At 51.8% G+C, this 17,824-nt stretch overlaps 7 protein-coding genes across 7 annotated transcripts; 4 read left to right on the forward strand and 3 right to left on the reverse strand.

Annotated features, from left to right (window-relative positions):
• Positions 1 to 1,395: 1,395 nt before the first annotated feature.
• Positions 1,396 to 3,367, forward strand: POX_a01630 (uncharacterized protein; the record flags this gene model as incomplete). Its single annotated transcript, XM_050110556.1, has 5 exons — positions 1,396 to 1,550; positions 1,617 to 1,928; positions 2,021 to 2,507; positions 2,769 to 3,013; positions 3,067 to 3,367. 5 exons carry the CDS (start codon positions 1,396 to 1,398, stop codon positions 3,365 to 3,367), a joined length of 1,500 nt encoding a protein of 499 aa, XP_049974324.1.
• A 1,001-nt stretch (positions 3,368 to 4,368) lies between these two features.
• POX_a01631 (Glutamine synthetase) lies at positions 4,369 to 6,087 on the reverse strand (the record flags this gene model as incomplete). The annotated part of the gene is made up of 3 exons (XM_050110557.1): positions 4,369 to 4,808; positions 4,881 to 5,385; positions 5,719 to 6,087. 3 exons carry the CDS (start codon positions 6,085 to 6,087, stop codon positions 4,369 to 4,371), a joined length of 1,314 nt encoding a protein of 437 aa, XP_049974325.1.
• Positions 6,088 to 7,931: 1,844 nt separating this feature from the next.
• POX_a01632 (uncharacterized protein) lies at positions 7,932 to 8,201 on the forward strand (the record flags this gene model as incomplete). The annotated part of the gene is made up of 1 exon (XM_050110558.1): positions 7,932 to 8,201. One exon carries the CDS (start codon positions 7,932 to 7,934, stop codon positions 8,199 to 8,201), a length of 270 nt encoding a protein of 89 aa, XP_049974326.1.
• Positions 8,202 to 9,781: 1,580 nt separating this feature from the next.
• Positions 9,782 to 9,946, reverse strand: POX_a01633 (uncharacterized protein; the record flags this gene model as incomplete). The annotated part of the gene is made up of 1 exon (XM_050110559.1): positions 9,782 to 9,946. The coding sequence occupies one exon, from the start codon at positions 9,944 to 9,946 to the stop codon at positions 9,782 to 9,784; it is 165 nt and encodes a 54-aa protein (XP_049974327.1).
• A 2,385-nt stretch (positions 9,947 to 12,331) lies between these two features.
• Positions 12,332 to 12,679, forward strand: POX_a01634 (uncharacterized protein; the record flags this gene model as incomplete). The annotated part of the gene is made up of 1 exon (XM_050110560.1): positions 12,332 to 12,679. The coding sequence occupies one exon, from the start codon at positions 12,332 to 12,334 to the stop codon at positions 12,677 to 12,679; it is 348 nt and encodes a 115-aa protein (XP_049974328.1).
• A 1,358-nt stretch (positions 12,680 to 14,037) lies between these two features.
• POX_a01635 (uncharacterized protein) lies at positions 14,038 to 16,337 on the reverse strand (the record flags this gene model as incomplete). The annotated part of the gene is made up of 2 exons (XM_050110561.1): positions 14,038 to 14,676; positions 14,730 to 16,337. The coding sequence occupies 2 exons, from the start codon at positions 16,335 to 16,337 to the stop codon at positions 14,038 to 14,040; spliced, it is 2,247 nt and encodes a 748-aa protein (XP_049974329.1).
• Positions 16,338 to 16,814: 477 nt separating this feature from the next.
• POX_a01636 (uncharacterized protein) lies at positions 16,815 to 17,783 on the forward strand (the record flags this gene model as incomplete). Its single annotated transcript, XM_050110562.1, has 4 exons — positions 16,815 to 17,398; positions 17,453 to 17,532; positions 17,609 to 17,639; positions 17,717 to 17,783. The coding sequence occupies 4 exons, from the start codon at positions 16,815 to 16,817 to the stop codon at positions 17,781 to 17,783; spliced, it is 762 nt and encodes a 253-aa protein (XP_049974330.1).
• Positions 17,784 to 17,824: the final 41 nt, after the last annotated feature.

A 17,824-nucleotide genomic window follows, 5' to 3' on the forward strand; every position in this document is an offset into this window, starting at 1 on the left:
AGCCAGCCTCCAGTGGAAAGTATCCGACTAAGCGCAACTTTCATCGGACCCTTTTAAAATGGCTTTGTTTTAAATTGTTGGCCCCCATCCACCCGAACAGCGTCTTATTTCGCGTATAGGTCTATCTAGATGTCCTGTCTTCAAGTCGGGTACTTTCAAGCACTGGCCATATGCAGGAACTGACCAGGGCTTCTACTCCATTGAATGAGGTGGTCTTTTACGTCGAGCGGTGCGACTCCCATTGGAGCGAGAAACCATCCGTGAGTGGAAGTGAAGGCGTGCTTGTTGCCCACCATGAGTCACTTGGATTTTAGGTTATCCTCGGTGAGCAGTCCTGTGGATACATGCGTTTGCTCCATTGGGCCAGGCTTCGGCTGATGATAGAAATGTGAGTGGAGCATCGCGTCAAATTGGGTCGGTTTTGCCTGTAATCCGCACTGACCAAAGTTTAATGAGTGTTGGGAAGACCTCTTCTAGCCGTCATGGGGGGGATTGGCAACCCGTGGAGAGAAAGAAACTTCTTCACCGGCACTGCGGAGCACGCAGTGACTCAACAGACCCAACACCTTTTGAATTGTTTGAAAATCAATGGAACATCCATTTGAGTATTAAATATCAGGAGCTTGGAGAGGATGAATGTACAGCAAGATACAAAGTTAAGATTGCAGATGACCCGAATTTCTCGAGTCTTCAACAAAACTAGACTGGTCCGGAAGGATACATTTTGACAGCGGCACATCCAGTACACCACGCACAAAGAGCTGGGACAGCAAGTACCGGTACGTGGTCTCGCAGCGGATGGGGCTCACTACTCTGAGTACCACTGACAAGTTCCAACCACCCGTTTCTTCCAGGCCCTGCCAAGACCGAAAACCCTCTCTCATCTGATTTCCGTTATCAGATCGGACCAGGCACAGAAGAAAAAAAGCGGGTTGATTTCTCCGCTTCGCCGAGCTTCTTGTTTTTCTTTTCCTCTCCGCTCGTCCATCTTGATACCACGACAGGAGCTGCTGTGGACCTGCCATAGTCATTTTCTGTTGGGCGGCTGGTAGCTGGGGAATTCTTCTCGCCAGGTGAGTCTATTTGATCCCGCCCGCCTCGGCTACCGTCTACAATACCCCGTCTTGGTTGAAGGCCGCATTCTCCGCGGGGAAAAGCGGATACAGACAACTCTTGCAGAACCAAGTCCACTGACCACACGATAGATCTTATCCAGCACATTTGAATATTGCTGTGGTCACTGAGAAGGCAAAACTGTGAAGTTGTTTCTGTCATAACCGAAGAAAAGCTGGCCAGGTCTGGTGATCTTGGGTCCCTTCTTCTTGGAGAAAAGAACCATACCACCCCCCCCCAACCCAGCGAAAAGAAATCGCAATTCCTGGCAGCGTTGCAAAGATGTCTGTCGAGGCCGCACAGGGCGACCACGGGCCTCACAAGGCCTATAGTCCTGGGGAGATCAACGAGTCACTGCGGGCTCACTCGGACTCGACGGATGTGAATGACTTGGAGTCAGATGAATTTGACATTGACAATATTGAGCGTATTTACAGGTAAGCCGCATTTGGAGAAGCGAGCGTTTGGACGTCGATCTGGATCACTCATTCTTCTTTATCCAGGAAGCTTGATCGGCGCATTATACCTGCCTTCTGGGTCCTGTACTTCATGTGCTCTGCCATTCGATCTAATGTTGGATTGGCGCAGACCATGAATACCAGCTCGGGTCATGATCTGGCTGAAGTACTACATTTGAATCCCCATCAGATCTCGACTGGCTTGGCGTTATTCTATGTTTGTTATGTGGTCTTTGATCTACCATCGAATCTGGTGATGACCCGTCTGAGTCCGCACGTCTGGATGAGCCGAATTGTCATCAGCGTCGGCTTGATCGGTACCTGTATGACGGCGATGAAAGCAGCATGGAGCTTTTAGTATGTCCAAGCGTTTCCAAACCCTCGGCCCTATACCTGCACTCTGCTGACCTTTTGTCCCCCCTCCCCCTCTCTGTTTTCAAAAAATTCAGTCTACTTCGTCTTCTTCTCGGAATCGTCGAGGCTGGTCTCTGGCCTGGCATGACATACTATCTCACTCTGTTCTACCCTCCATCACGGATCGGGAAGCGTATTGGCCAATACTTCACTGCAGCTCAAGTCTCCGCCGCGGTGGTTGGACTCGTCTCTGCAGGCTTCCAAAAAATGGACGGTCTGCAAGGCTACGTCGGATTCCAATGGATGTTCCTCATTTACGGTATCATCACCATTGCCCTAGGCTTCGCGCAGCTGTGGTGGCTCCCGGACCGACCTGTGGCTCCTGGTGCAGCGGCCCCGAAGCGTTCCCGATTGCTGCGTTGGCTGCCTCAAAGTCGCCCGGCCTTGACTGGTCGCGACTCGGTCATTCACTACCACGACATGAAGCGCGTGTATCACAATTCCAAATGGACTCTGCGGGATCTGCTCCATGTCTTTATGGACTGGAGACTGTGGCCGCTGCTGGTCATGTACTTTGGCGTGGTGGGTGTGGAATTGGGTTATGGCAGCTGTATGCGAACGTCATTATCAAAGCTATCAACCCATCCTTGAACGGGGTTGATCTCAGCCTGCTCACTGCACCAATCTGGATTGTATGTGTTACTGTTGCGTCCCTGCGAATCCCCCAATTTCTTCCCCCCCAAAGACTCTTAACCCCATCCTATTCAAACCCCCTTTTCCTTCCTTCTTTGCTATCTTTGTCTTGACTAACGCCGCGCTTTCAAAAACTCCCCCCTCCAACAGATGGACCTCATCGCCATTCTCCTCGTCACCCCCTTTTCAGATCGCTTCCACCGCCACCGCGCCCTCTTCTTCACCATTCCCGTCTTACTACAAATCCTTGGCCTCCTCCTAACCAGCTACGCCGGCTCCGAAGAAAACCCCTGGCCCCGATACGGCGGCCTCCTCATCGTCGGATTCGGCCTCGGCCCCACCGTCCCAATCACCATGACCTGGACCGCGGAGATCTTCCAGCCCGTCACGGGGAAGTCGGCGTCGCCGCCGCCTCGGCCGTCGTCTCCGGCTGGGGCAATCTGGGCAGTATCCTAACCACGTACGCCCTCTACTCAGGCTGGAAAAGCGACTACGAGGCCCCCGGACGACAAAAGTATCGCAAAAGTAACCTGGTCATGATTGGAATCCTCATCGCCAGCATTCTCGCCGCAGTCCTGATGCAGCTTCTCCTTCGCTTTGTCGATGATCAACAGACTCGCGGAGAAGTTGACGCGGAGGGTAACGTTGTGGACGGAGCCGCGCGTCGGGAAGCTCAACAGCGTGGATTGCAGGGTTTGGGAGCGGGCGTGAGACGCTGGTTCCGACGTGACGACCCCGAGCGCAAGTGAAAGTGGCCCCTGGACACTATCATGGTGTTGCTTGATCGATGGGCCTGTCCCGTCTGTTGCAGGCTGTGAGGGCCCAATCGAATCAAAGTGACCTTTTATAATAGTGGGCATAGGTTGTAGAGACCTTCCGCACCTACTTTGCTTGGATAGAGTTCCAAGGCTGTGTGGCTTTTTTTTGCTTTTTGGTGATGAATAGATGTATAGACTTGCTACTTTTGATAAGAATATGATTGGTAATGGGATGGGCTATGAGAAATGAAACGTGAACCGCGTGTCGAGAAGCGTAAAGTCTCTAATTTGATTCAGTCAAGACTTGACTGGGGCTGAGAGCTGAGTCTCACTTTGATATAGCGCCTATAAAAGACACGCCTAGGTACCTGGCTTAAGATGGATTGAGCTCCTACTCTTGACACCACAACGTTCATGTGAATGCCGTTGTCAACCTTGATTTGCAGAGGTTTGTCCCAAGCGACAATTACCAAATAGAAGCCCTACCTGGTACTTTTAGATACTTACCGGTCAGTGACGCCCTTGTTGGAAGAGCATCGCACTCGAATTTACAGGTAGATATCGTCAAAAAGGACCAAGATTTGCTCAAACGATGGGCTGATTTTCCATCCATGTAATGATTCTATGCTGTTGTACGTCACACATAACCCACGATAGTGGCAAAGGAGTTTCCAAGAAGAAACAAAACAAAGAGACAGCGGCAAGTGCAACATGAGGTGAAAGAACGCAAGAGGCGGACCCTGGCGCCGAGAGACAGGAAGGTCATAGGTGGAGCTTTCATCAGGAAGAGTCGGGGAGGAGGAAGAGAGAAAGAGAGACAGATAAGAGATAGGAAAGGAGATCGAAAAAAACAAACAAACGCAGTGGCAGGTGGTGTCAAAAATAGGGTTCTAATGGACGGTGGGGCTCCCTCATGCATTTAGGCCGCTCTCATGGTCCGAACTCCCAGTTGATGCCGGAGGGTATCGGAGCGCTAAGATCAAACAATTCAATTACAGACCACCGCACATGGTCTCCACGATGATACCGGTGATCTGGTAAGGATCGGCGTTGGAGGCAGGGCGACGGTCCTCAAAGTAACCCTTGCCATCCTTGGCGACCTGGCGGGGGATACGGATGGAGCCACCACGGTCGGCGACACCATATGAGAACTTGTCGATGTTACCGGTCTCGTGACGGCCAGTCAGGCGCTTGTCGTTGCCCTCACCGTACACTGCAATGTGTTCTTGGTGGCGAGCCTCGAACTTCTTCATGGCGGCCTCGATAGCCTTCATACCACCCTCAGCACGGGTAGCGGCGGTAGACACGTTGGAGTGGAGACCGGCACCGTTCCAGTCGCCGTCAATGGGCTTGGGCTCGAAAGAAATGCGGACACCGAACTCTTCAGCGACACGGTGGAGGATGAAGCGGGACATCCAGAGGTGGTCACCCACTGTGAATCCTTTGTCAGACACGATTTTCCAAGGGCGTCGCGGATGAAACATGAGAACCAGAGAGAACTTACTGTCAATGCCGGGGCAAGGGCCAACCTGGTACTCCCACTGAGAGGGCATGACCTCGGCGTTGATACCGGAGATGTTGATGCCAGCGTACAGGCAGGCGCGGTAGTGAGCCTCAACGATGTCACGGCAGTAGACCTTGCCGGTACCAACACCGCAGTAGTAGGGGCCCTGGGCACCGGGGAAACCACCACGGGGCCAGCCATAGGGCCAGCCGTCAGTGCCGAGAAGGGTGTACTCCTGCTCCAGACCGAACCAGAACTCCTCCTTGGCGTTGGTCTCCATCAGGCGGGCGGCATCGTGACGGTAGTTGAACTTGTTGGGGCTTCCATCGGCATCCCAGGTCTCGCAGAGGACGAGAATGTTCTCACCGCGGCGGAAGGGGTCGGGGAAGATAGCGACGGGGCGGAGGTAGACATCGGAGTTGTCACCGGGGGCCTGGCCGGTCGAGGAACCGTCAAAGTTCCATTCGGGAAGTTCTTCAACACTCGTGACGGCCTTGGAGAGGGTCTGCCGAAATGGAACGAATCAAGTTAGCGCAGGGAATTTCAGGCATTCCACTGGGGCTTGGCAAGACGAAGGCGGTCGAGTGCCCCTCTATCGCACGTGATGCGGATCGTTGCAGAGTCATATCTCATGCAGCGACTGGAAAAGGGAAAACCTCCGCGCGCGGTGCTTATCGCCGCCAGCCGATACGCACGGGGCAACACATCCCACAGAAATCCCAGTTTCGAGCGATAAGACATTCTCCAACGAACCCATCGTGCTAACAGAGGGACCCGCAGTTTGGAGGGGACGAGGGCAGGAAAGAGGTGAAGGATAGAGAAGATGACGCAGTCGTACCTTGGTCTTCGAACGAGTGCCACCGTTGGCATCAATCCAAACGTACTCAGCCTGGACACGACCACGCTGGTCCAGGGTCATGTACTTCATGAGCTGTTCGACCCCAAGGGAAGTCAGTATAAGAGTATTTCCTCGCAGGCTCAGCGGCCATTGTGGAAATCCAATGCATCGAGAATCAAACGCACATTCTCCGTGTTGGAGACGACAGTTGAATCGGCAGCCTATCAATCGAACAGCGCAAGAGTAGTTAGCAGCCGTTTCAGTCAGGATTGGGACCTCGTGGTCGTGAATGTTCCTCCCGGGCAGAGCATCGAATGAGTCACTCGATGCGGGAGCGGTCCTCCGGGACTGAGGAAGGACAAGGTGCATGACATACCATAATGAGTGATTATGGGAATATGTGTGAGGGTTGGAAAACCAAGTGAGGCTTGCAGGCAAGCAAAACTTTTCAAAAGGAGTTCAAGATTGAAAAGACACGAAATGTTGTTCCCGAAGGAAGAGAGAGGAAGTGTGTTGCGATGGATGGAAAATCCCAAGGAAGGGGAGGAGGGTGAGTTTTTAGATGGTGGGGGAAGCAGAGGGCGACAGATAAAGATTTAAATTTAGTCACGTCCGCCAGTGAGTCTTTTCGAGATTTTGGGGGGGAAGCAGACGAAACGGGAAAGCCCCAGTGGGACCGGGACGCTTAGCGGAGGGATTTAAAAAAGAAAAAGTCGAAAAAAGAAAAAGAAAAAGAAAATCTCAAAAATCCAAACTGGAGGATCGATGGCTGACCACGAACCCAATGGAAGAGACTGATGTGGATCATGTCTGTCTCTTTGGGACTAGCGGTATCCTCATTTACCACTCTGGAACCTCCGTTATCTTACCGGTTATTACGTGCATTGCCCAGAGAGACGGAGTCACGGACTCACGGAGATGCAGATTCCAGTAATGGTATTGACTGGAACTGCGTCAGGAAACTCCCCAAAAGTGCCTCATACAATAGACTTTAGGCTGGATTGAGATGGGAATCAGTGCCACTGACATTTGGACCTGGAACATTCCCATGCCCGACACCGGGGGTCGTTGAGGAAACACCTCGTTCGGCGCCAAGGGGGGAAAAAGAGAAGAAAAATAAATCACGCAAACATTCTTTTTCGCGCCGGGCAGGGCTAAGTAGGCACCATCAACTCTGGCGGAGGTATTATTGTTGTTGTACATGACTCTTTTATTTTTTTCTTGATGTCCCTCGTGATCACCATACCCGCTTGGAAAAACACTCGAGCAAAAAAAAAAAAAAACCCTCTTCCTGTCTGGTGAGAAATCGGGAGCATCGTGAACAGAGTGCGATCAATATCCTTTCTGACCGCCGAGTCCATCCTTGATACTGTAGAACTACGCCACCCACTTTTCTCCCGTGTCATCATCGGCGCATCATACAAAAAACCACCACGAGAAACTGGTGCCGAGACTCTTGGAACCTCGTCACCGATCTGCCGTTCTGCCTCAATGTGGACTACCACTGACTGCCTTCGTATGGTCTTCAGGGCATCAGCCCAGGTGTCGGCGACGGATCATCATTTTCTCGTGTTCGCGCAGGGCCGTTACGAGCCCCAACAATGTTACCAGTTCACCATTTGAATGTTGTCCGCACCCTTCATCTTCGTCCAACAATACTCCTATACCTCCCTTCTGTAGACTCTGCAAAGTTTGGTCCATCGGTGTACAAGCGGGTGATGGAAGACTACTGATCTTGCGGTTCGGTGCTCTTTCCACGCCACCAGATATCCGCCAATGAGGTCGATCACGCTCGGGCGCAAATGATGTTTCTTACTTCCCTTCCTATTCACCTACCGTCTTGGGCGGACCTGAAGCCTATCGTGAACTAGAATACAAATCACTCGCGTCGCCAGCATCCGCGGCCCAATCAATGCTGGTAGACCCATGTGAATGGCACCAGGTGGAAGGAGAACTAGTCACACGAGAAAAGCAAATACATTGTTCTCGTTGGGCCGATAAGTCATGGACCCCACCAACTTCCGAAGCTTCGATGCAGTTTCATATCAACAAGCTAAGTGAACACACTAGTAACACCTCCCTCTTCACGGTGCCTTCCAAGACGCCAGGGGAATCGCAACCGAATTTTTCTTTTTGCCGCTTCAAGCTCTTTGGCATATCCCTTTTCTTTTTTTTTAAGGATGAACCGGGCACGATCCCGGGGGATAGACACCATGGAGTTCCAACCTGCTCTACAATCCCGCTATGATTTCCGGCTGCGATTCCGTGTCCGTCTCATGCTTGACTTTATCCCCTTTCGGTCGCTGACCCTCCCCCGGAAAAAGTCCGGGGTGGAATCTGGACCCCTCCTCTTCCGGGCATACAGGGAAGATCCATTCGGATGTCAAGCGGCCTTCCATGTCACTTGGGCTATCAGACACGGAGAAACCATGCGCCACCCGGTCCGCATCCTCGGCGAAGGGAAAACGGGACAGGATACTTGAGACTGTTAATTCTGTCCGTGCGCAAAGAATAACAATATTGATCACCCTGTCTCCCACCCCAGCCTCATCAAAATTATGAAGATACAGTATGTCTGTGCCATTGAAAGCGAGAGAAAAGTCTATTCAGATTGGTAATTTTTTTTTAATTTACCCACCCGCGTCGAGCCTCATGCTCATGGTGGATGCATATCAGCTGCAAGGACGGGGGTGAATTAATTGTCTCAATGATAGCTCCGTCTCCATGGGATTGGACATCCAAGCAGGGGCGGGCTGGAAGCCTGGGAAGCTGGGAAGCTGGGAAGATTGAGAATGCCATGTAGTTGGAATAAGCAACTATCCTAGTCTCATCCCAATCGAGGCCAACAGTTGGACCGAAGGGATCAGCTGGACATGGCATTGATCTCACCGGAGAAACTGAAAGAGGATGTCCAAACGGCAACCAGCCGATTATCGTCGGCATGCGCGCGCAAGCTCTCGAAAATGAACCCAGAGGTTCTTCGATCCATCACTGCATAGGGGAAAAGGGGACAGAAGGTCCAGAGCGAACGAGCTGGTCTTTTCATTTTTGATCTGGAGTATGAACCAATCAGCCTTCAGGCATACCTGATTCGCGCCCTCTTTCGTAAATACTTGAGTGGTCCTCTTGATCAAAAATGCCTTATCAGGCGCTATCCGCATGGTCCTCGTGGCTGAGATGAATGCTTCTCCTCCCTGAGAGGAGCCCCACTCGTGGATTGGAACTATACATGCAGCGATGTCGCGATGCATTGTGTATGCATCAGCCCAGAGATTAGACAGTGGAACCGGGCACTTCTATCGGTTTAATCCGAGCCTTCCTCGTTGCTCGAGTTCAGGACGCTGACAGCCCTGGTGACAGATGGGAAAAGGCTGACTGATCAAGCATGCGCGATACTTGCTGCATGTACCTGCATCGGTAGTAGACATGTCGACGGAGCTTAAAAAGATCACGGACTGCCTACTACTCACTCTACATTGCTGCCGTCTAGACTGCATCATCAAGGACAATGCAACACGCCGAATAAGGTTGTTCCAAAAAAAAATTGATACTGGCATCAAGAAATAGAAACACAATGATCAAACTCTTAGCAGACATTTCGTGCTATACGTGTTCTGCTCGTGCATTGCATCGTAAACCTATATCTCCAACAATATAGAAGTTCATACCGTACAAGAGCACTCCACAGAATCCATTTGATATTCCCAACGTCCCCAGATTAATATTACAGCCCGGTAAAATTCGATACAATCTGTGACCACCGGGTCCAAGGCCGGTAGCGACTTACCCTCAATGACATGTAATCTATCGACCCGCTGGGTCTGGTGAACTACCAGAAAAAAAAAAGAAAAGACTCGGGGTCCTCTGGAAACGATCCGGAAATCTGGAGGAGTCTGGAGGGCCACCGACCCCCCGGGCCTCCCCCCAGCCACTGGTCTCTTACGAGCGCGCTCCATCCATGATCCATCGTGATTGCCGACGGGGTAGCCTGGAAAACTGGAAGTGGAGGCGTGGCGATGCCCGTTTTTCGACAGTGTGAAAGTATGAATGACTCTTCGTCCAGTCACCAATCACAAGTGGTTTCGGGGCTGATTGGTCGAGCCATTGAAGTTGTTCGCCGATACCGGCCTGTATGCTTTTTATTTCTGAAGGGGGGCAAACGAGATTCGCGATTTTGGTTGGATTTCAGTGCTTCAAGGAGGACGGTGTTGAGTAGGAAGTTATCCATCGTGTTCATGAGGGGTCGTGTCGTGAAAAAAAAAATCCGACACAATAGCATATACGAATCAATTTTGATATGAGTCGAGGCGGGCTCGTCTCTCCCGCGTAAGCTGTTCTTTGGAGGGGAAAAAAAATCGAAAATCAAAAATCCTTCTGTTCGTACACGCGTTATCTCTGCGACGAGGCTGATAGTGGCATCTCTGCTGCACTAGAACGATTAGCCTCCGTTGAAACTTGATATCCTTGCACTCTAGAAAGACTCGAAACAGTCCAGTGCGCCCTAGACTATCGGTCTTCCTCACTTTAGCCGAACCCAGATCATGAATTTCTAACCGTCACGTGCATAAGTGTGTGTGTCACCATTCCCAGTCCGAGGCACACTTCAGGATCCACGTTCACAAAATTTTGACCAAAATGTTTTTTTCCCCGGTCCGACCTTCCACTCATTACAAAGTCCGGGGAATAAGGCAGATCCTCCATACGGGCGAGGAGGAAAACGAGGGAGGGAGAAAAAAAAAGTGGCGACACGATCTTCATTTCTTCCCCGGGTTTTTCCCTCTCGTTCAAAAAGATCAGTGCAATGAGCAAAGACCAACCCGGAAATCCTACCCAGAAAGGAAAATTCAAGAAATTCGGGGGTTTTAGGGATCTCGAGGTTTAAACTGCACCGGGTGGCTTGACGAGGACCGAGTGTAAATGGGACATGCCGGCATGGTTCTTTGCATCTGGTGATCAAAAACGATTCAGCCCTGTGTGTCCAGTCTGTATCAGGGAATGTAGACTGGCAGTTTGGAATTTGGTACCTGATCACGCTCCATTTTTCACCAAGAGGGTTTGTGAATATACTTCCCCCCCCCCTAGTTAGGAATTCCTGGATTTGGAATCGATTCAAGCCCCTCGATAAGCCGACATATTGTATTCCGTGCTGTGTTTCGTCCCACGGTGTGTAGCTATGGGCATTGCTACTATTCTCAGCGCATCTAGGTCCTTGGTTCACAAGGCGAAACCGAGAAATCAAGTCAATATTGCAGCTGGTGTCTCGGTGTCTCTCAAGTGTGGCACAGTCTGATCTATTTTCTGCACATGGCCACGTTTTGATTCTGACCGTACCAAGACATCCACGATGGACCTGCTGGAGCCGCGTGCAAGAATAGCCTGGAGGCGCAGGGCTCCAGCCCTGGCAGTACACTACCTCAGCTGGTACGTGGACACGGGCAACGCGTGACTCAGCGAGTCTGGACCCTTGGAACGTCCACCGCCCGTCAAGGTACCTGACCTCTTGTCCAATTGTACAAACGGACTGTGCATGCGGTAGTACGAGACCGGGCTCACTTTAATGTGGAACTACCTGAGGTGAAGCTGAGCGAGATTCTTAGTCATTCGATACACACACCGTCTACGGAGTACATAGAGATTCTGCCTGTTGACATGTGGACGGACCATCCACAAAGGGGGTTCGAGACTCTTGAGAATTCCGTAATCATCGATGTACATTTTCATTCAGCTGGCTACAATCAGGTCGAATGAAAATGCACGTGCATCCCAGTATGTGTATTGATGGTGCATGGACCATAGGGACTAACGAGAGCGTACATATGCGTTTAATAATGCCACCCTCGACGGAACCACCTCTTGGCATAGGTACGGTACATATGTACATTGAAACTGTACATTGGTTGATTTCAACCTGCCGAGCATTCTCCGACCGGTTGACCAGCACAAGACACCGTCGTTGTTTCAATATTCATTGACTCGACTTGGGGAACCGGGAAAAGCACGGTTAGCGGTGGATCATCCATAAAATGGACTGTGCTGGATGCTCATTTGGACATAGCGGGGGAGAACTTTACAGGTGTGGCTCAAATCCCAAGGCGATGCAGGATGCCATTTTCTCCATATGTACCCCTATGCAGATGCTTTGGGGGCCTGTGAGAGCCCATAGGTCATGTATTGTATTGTATTGCGCCGAATGAATGGTTGCAGGTTCTCATGGGGGGGGGGGGGGGGGGGGGGCGTCTTCACAGGTCCGCGGCTTTTGATCGACAGGGTGCGTAATCGTCTTATCATGCAGATCTGATTGGTGGAGAGACCGCTTGACACACGACGCTGACTAGAAAATGGATTAAAATGGGAATTATTCTTCCTGGGCCGTGGGATGAACGGTGCTGTCACGGGTATTCAAGAGACTTTCATCCATGTTGAATCGGAGCATTCCACCCTATGAAGGTACTGTGCCCATGATCTCGCTCTTTTCAAGTCTGCCAAATGTGTTGGGATATTGAGTAATTAGGTACTGTGCAAAGTTGATCAAATTCATCATACTCACCTTTTTGATAAGACATGTAATCAACCCCGATTCCCTCCCCCACGGATCTTTTATTTCCATTTTCAAATGGGGTATTTCCCTCTTTGCCAAGAGGCGCTTCCAGCGGAAATGCCACCGCTCGGAAAAGATGCCCTCGGCGATTCTTCGTCCCTCGACCACATGGTTCCAGTCGGCATTCATCTTTCATATGTGCTGTACCAATGTCCTCTATACCCGGCAACTCTACGTTCAAAGTGGATGCTTGACGGCCCAACCTTGCGCCTGAGCGGTAACCGATACAGTGATACCTCAACGACCACCGAGACACTTATGTATCAAGATGTTATCCAATCCTACCTGGCCAACTATGTCCGATTGTACTCTATCTCGTATACATCCACAGGGTACAGCTCACCGAACAACAACAGGCCGTAAATACCTCACCGGAAAAATGTGGACATCTCCAAGTCGCGCACGGGGGATTTCTTCACGAGGCACCACTTTCCGGCGGAGTCCTGCTGATAACAGGAACCAGACGATGTCATCCGGCGCTGAATTCGCGGCTATCATCGTCGTCTCGCCTCGAGTCAGGTGGGGAGTGGGGGGTGGGGAAAGCGTCCCACCAGTCTCAAGTCCCAACTGGGTTTGATTTTTCGAGGACAATCTTTTGGGAGAGCGTGCCGGTGGGATTTTGGGGTTGATTTTGAGAATCTTGAAGAGTCTCGGGCCGGTCTGGTCTTGGCGATGGGCGATGGGCGAGGGGAGATCTAACGGACGACCTTCTCCAAGGAGATAAGAAAGATGTAGAAAGAAAAAAACAAAAATAAAATCCAAACGAGCTATTACGTTCGCATTGATGTTCAAAAGAGTCGGTGACTCAGAGAGCACGGTGGACCCCTATGTTGGGAGTGCAGATGGAAATGAGAGTGAGCAACGACTTTGCGCTCACACGATGCAAGCGTGAGCGCAAAGGTCTTTTCCACGAGCGGAAAGGATGTTGAGTTGACCCGACTACCTGCCTTACAACGATCGAATGATGCCATCGCCACCTGTGAACCAGACGATCTGCGGGGCCCGACCCTCGTCAGCGGTCACGTTCCCTCCCGGTGCCTCCTCTACACTCTTCGGCCATCCAGCGCTCGAACAAGGCTATGCTGCGGGGAGGATCTACGTCATGTCAGGTCGATGAAAACACTCCTACATGAACACGTCAAGAGGGTCTAGAGCGGCACTGAGGTCAGATGAAGAAAGGTCTATAACTGCCGCTAATCGATGCAATGCTGGACAGCGTGTCCGAGGGGGACTAGAGTACAGGAGTTGCGCGTGGATACCTAATGACACTGGCCCATCAAATGACCCATCCATACATTGTGGGGAAGCGTCCGAAGCCAAGTGAGAGTGAGAGAGAGAGAGAGAGAGAGAGAGAGAGAGAGAGAGAGAGAGAGAGAGAGAGGCCGCGCCAAGCCTCCAGGCATCATGCATCCTCGGTGACGCACGCCTGGTATCTGGCTGTGTACTGTACTTGAGACTGGCCGACCATTCACACCCGCCGGCGGGATGCCCAGGCATGTTCTGTGTTCTGGAACGCTGCTGGGGCGGGACTGGCTGCCACGTGCCAGCTTCCACGCGGCAAGCCCCTCGATAAGAGGAATCATCTCAATGCTGCTGTGATATTGACTACAATCCGGGACCCGTTAGATCCGTAGACCCGTAGACCCCGACACCGACAAGATTCGGAGATCTGGATCATCAAATATCCTTGTGCTCATCCCGGAATGCTGGGCTGACCAGCCTCAACCGCTGACGGCCCGCTGCCGAAGCCAGCGGAGGACCCACTCGACTAAGATGCCCAGATCCTGCGAGATTTCTAGAACCCGGGCAATTTTCTCGCGCATGTCGTGCAGTTTCGGCCGACCAGAGTCAACTCCTTGCATCTCTGTATCCCCACCATCGCTGTTCGGGTCATTGACGTGGTCCACATCCGTGACAGTGATGCGTCCGTTGAGACCGATTTCAAACGAGAGAGACACCTGCAAAGGCTCCCGCCCAAAGACTCCCGTGTAGAAGTTGCTGGAATCCGTCACGAGGAGCATCAGAGCGGGGGCTTGACCGATCGGTGTCCGAAGGGTCACATCCACCCGAACGTCGTCGAGATATGTGGTCCCATGAAGAGGGGTTGCATTGGACGCAGAGCCGGAGAAGGCATTAGAGAAATCATCCCCAAACAGATTGCTCAGCTTCTCCTCGTTAGGATCATCGTTGCACAGCGTAATGGTATCAGTCTGTCCGGTGGAGAAGAGCTCGGAGCTCGGCGTAGCTGGTTCGCGAAGCGTAGCGTCCTTCGGGGTCTCTCGTGGGCTCTTCTTCTCGGTTGACGGACCGCTCGTCACTTGACGAATCAAGTTTGCCAACAGTGCGTATCGGCGGAATACCTGAATGCTGTTAGTGATGGCAAGAAACATTAGCGGCGAAGACACACACGTACCGGAATGACTTCAGCAATCTGCCGCGGATGTGAGAAGGGAAGGTCGCGAATGGTACGACCGGCAACAGACTCAAATGCCTGGAAGGTGTACTCGTGGTAATTCGTGCATGGCGAATCAGTCGAATCAAAGGTTTGAACCGATTTTCGGCATCTCCTTCGACCAGGCTGCGGCGTGGCATCTGGCTGAGAGCCTCCTGACGTGACCAGGCTGTCATATGTGAACATCTTGAACTCTTGGGGAAGCTGCATCCCCAAATGGCGGTAGATTTCGGACGCCGCCAGGATTGGGACATGGAGGGGTGGATCGAGTCTCGCAACAAAGCGACGATTTGGAGGCGTGGATTCCAGCATGCTGGAGTCCAAGGCCATCGGGTCTGGATGATCACCGTGAGAAAGGCGCATAGTCTGCGGGGGCTCGAGCCAATTCACAACTTTTGAATCGGCGCCAGCCCCTGGTTCGTTGCTTTCACCGCTTGTAAAGACATCGCTTGCCACCCATTCTTTCGAGATCCGGAGAGATGGGTACCCCTCCTCACATTCAATCATCACTGTCCACGTCTTTTGCTGCTCTCCTGTCCCATTCTCGTTTGAAGTTGGCACTTGATCAATGGCCATGGCCTCGGGGGAGGAATTCTTCTTAGCATCCAACGCTTTGGCCTGCTTGACCCAGTATTCTAGCCCGAGCCCAATACGAGTTCCCTTGTGCATGCTTGGACGTCCGACGACTCCGGCACAAAGATGTTCATGTTCACCGCCGTACTTTTCATTCTTCTCTTCCGCGGACCAGACCCGTTTCAGATTTTCCTCGAGACCTTCTAGCGCCTCAAAACAGTTGACTTGTTGGCTCAGTTTGTCGAGCTTTCGGAGCCAGTGTAAATTGTCAAGGAATGCCTGCAGTGACCGCCACCTGCCATGCTCGACATCTTTGAGTGATTGTACGAGGTTTCGTTTCAAGACCTCGGAAGCTTCGTCTCGTCTTTCGCCTTCCTCGTAGTCGGGGGTTGCATATCGCAGACTGACATCCTTGACAACTTCTTGACCGGGATAAAAGTCAATTTCAAGGTCGACAAAGTTTCCCGCGATGTTGAGGTTATTATCCCCCCACATCGAGTCGAACCCCTCCAGTTGACTCAACCGTTCAATCCCCTCTCGAGACACTCCTCGACCAGCGACGCGTGCTCGTAGACATTGAACCACATCCTGAATTCGTCGCCTCTGCTCCTCGTTGCTGTCGCGCAGGGCTCCGTTCAACTTGGTTCCCTGCATCCCCAATGCCTGAATATCCTTGTCGTTCATACCGTGGCCAGTGATATTCTCCTGAATTATAGGCAAGGGACTGATCCCCGCAAAACCACCAAGGGCGAGTAGCGCAGAAGGTGAGCTGAAGTTGACAAGATCATCGGCAGTGCCTGGGACCGCCAAGGGTGTTGCGTATTGATGAGCCTGAGATGAGACGCTATTCTGCGCTGCGTGACCAGGCCCCGAGGCCACAGGTGTTCGTATTGAGGGCGATTTATGTGCTATCGACCGAAGAGGAGCCGATGTTGGGTGAGGAGAAGAGGTGAGGTGAGTTGGCGTTGCGCCAGGTTTGGCTGACGGAGTAGCCATTTCTGGAAGAGATCCTGTGGAGTTCGTGGTCGCAGTACAAGCAAACACCAGACAAATTGGTGAGTAGGAGGCTCCGCTTGCCACTCCAAGGTGAATATGCAGTCCAACGTCAAGTTGGGGTAACCTTTAGCTGTGCTACCGATTGATTGCGCTCGCTCTGCAGAGATCTCGAAACCTTCAAGACTGCATTGCAAGAAACAGTCGCTTCGTTACAGGTGAATACGAGATGCCAACTCTTAGTTTGTCATAGCTTGGCCTCGCAATTGCGAAACTTCTGCGAAAAACACGGCCCTGGGCGAGAAGAGCAGCATCTATCGACAGCTCTCAGGTGGATGAAGCTGGAGATATTCGAGCACACCGCCCGCCAGACCGCCTAGATCGGCACGATGACCGCATCACAGGGCATCTTCGGAGATTCGAAGCTCAGCGACATCACATACAAAATCTTCATTGCAATTGTTTTTTTGGTCGCCTGACATGTTTAGCAGGATTTGCACAGCGAGGTCGATAAGCCGACAGGCTTTCAAAGTCCCAGGGTGGCCACAAGTACGCCTCGTGTCGTCACTCGAAAGCAACCCTCACATTGTACGGGAAACCCCAACGCGCACGAAACAACAGTTTCACAGTCCAATGATGCTGACATGCTCACAGTATGTTTTCCCCGTAAAAGGAAATGATAATTCAAATATACTCTCACTTCTACCAACCGAGCCCGTCAATCCTGATCTTGCCATTGGAGTCACCAACAAGCTACCGCCGACCCCGGACTCTCTGAGAGAGAACCCCAAATTTTTGGACATCCTTCATGAAGTTTTCGCCAAGCATGCCCATGAAGATCCGGAAGCCCAGTCTCAGGCTCAGGTCATGGTCTCAACGTCAGGCGCAAATCTTTACACCGGTGGCGTCCTGGTGTCTAGCAAACGGTCAAACAGAAAGCACGTGGAAGCCGAAGATTCCAGCGGAGGCGCAAGTGGTCAAGGTGGTGCCGGTGGTGGTGGCCAAGGGGGGTGGATTCATCTCTCAGACAGGAGGCGAGCTCCCGAATTCGGCAGAACTGCATGGTTCGACGACAAAATCCGCTCTGATGGGTAGGACACTGGCTAATTATCGTACAGGCCAGAGGATATCTTCGGCAGTCTTGAGGTCGGTGGGGACGGTCAATTTGTGGGGGGGAACGGCAAGTATCAAGCAAGCGGTATGTTGAGGAGTTGGAGTCGATTCGACTATCAAGGCAAGTTTTATCCGAGCTAACCTCTGTTTTTGTCTGACAGGCACCTATCGAATGGTCACTCGTGACGGCATGTAAGTTTTCTATTACGGAGTGGTCAAGACCAATCTTGCGAGCTTCAAATACGCTAATACCGTCTATCTGCACACAGTCTAGGCTTGACACCTTTCTTGCGAGACAAACTCGTGCAACGCCTCCGAGAGCTGGACCAGCAATGAGGTACACTTCTCAGGGGACTTTCCTTCGACTTGACAACCAA

This window comes from Penicillium oxalicum, chromosome I, assembly GCF_001723175.1.
Source record: "Penicillium oxalicum strain HP7-1 chromosome I, whole genome shotgun sequence".
NCBI lineage: Eukaryota > Fungi > Ascomycota > Eurotiomycetes > Eurotiales > Aspergillaceae > Penicillium > Penicillium oxalicum.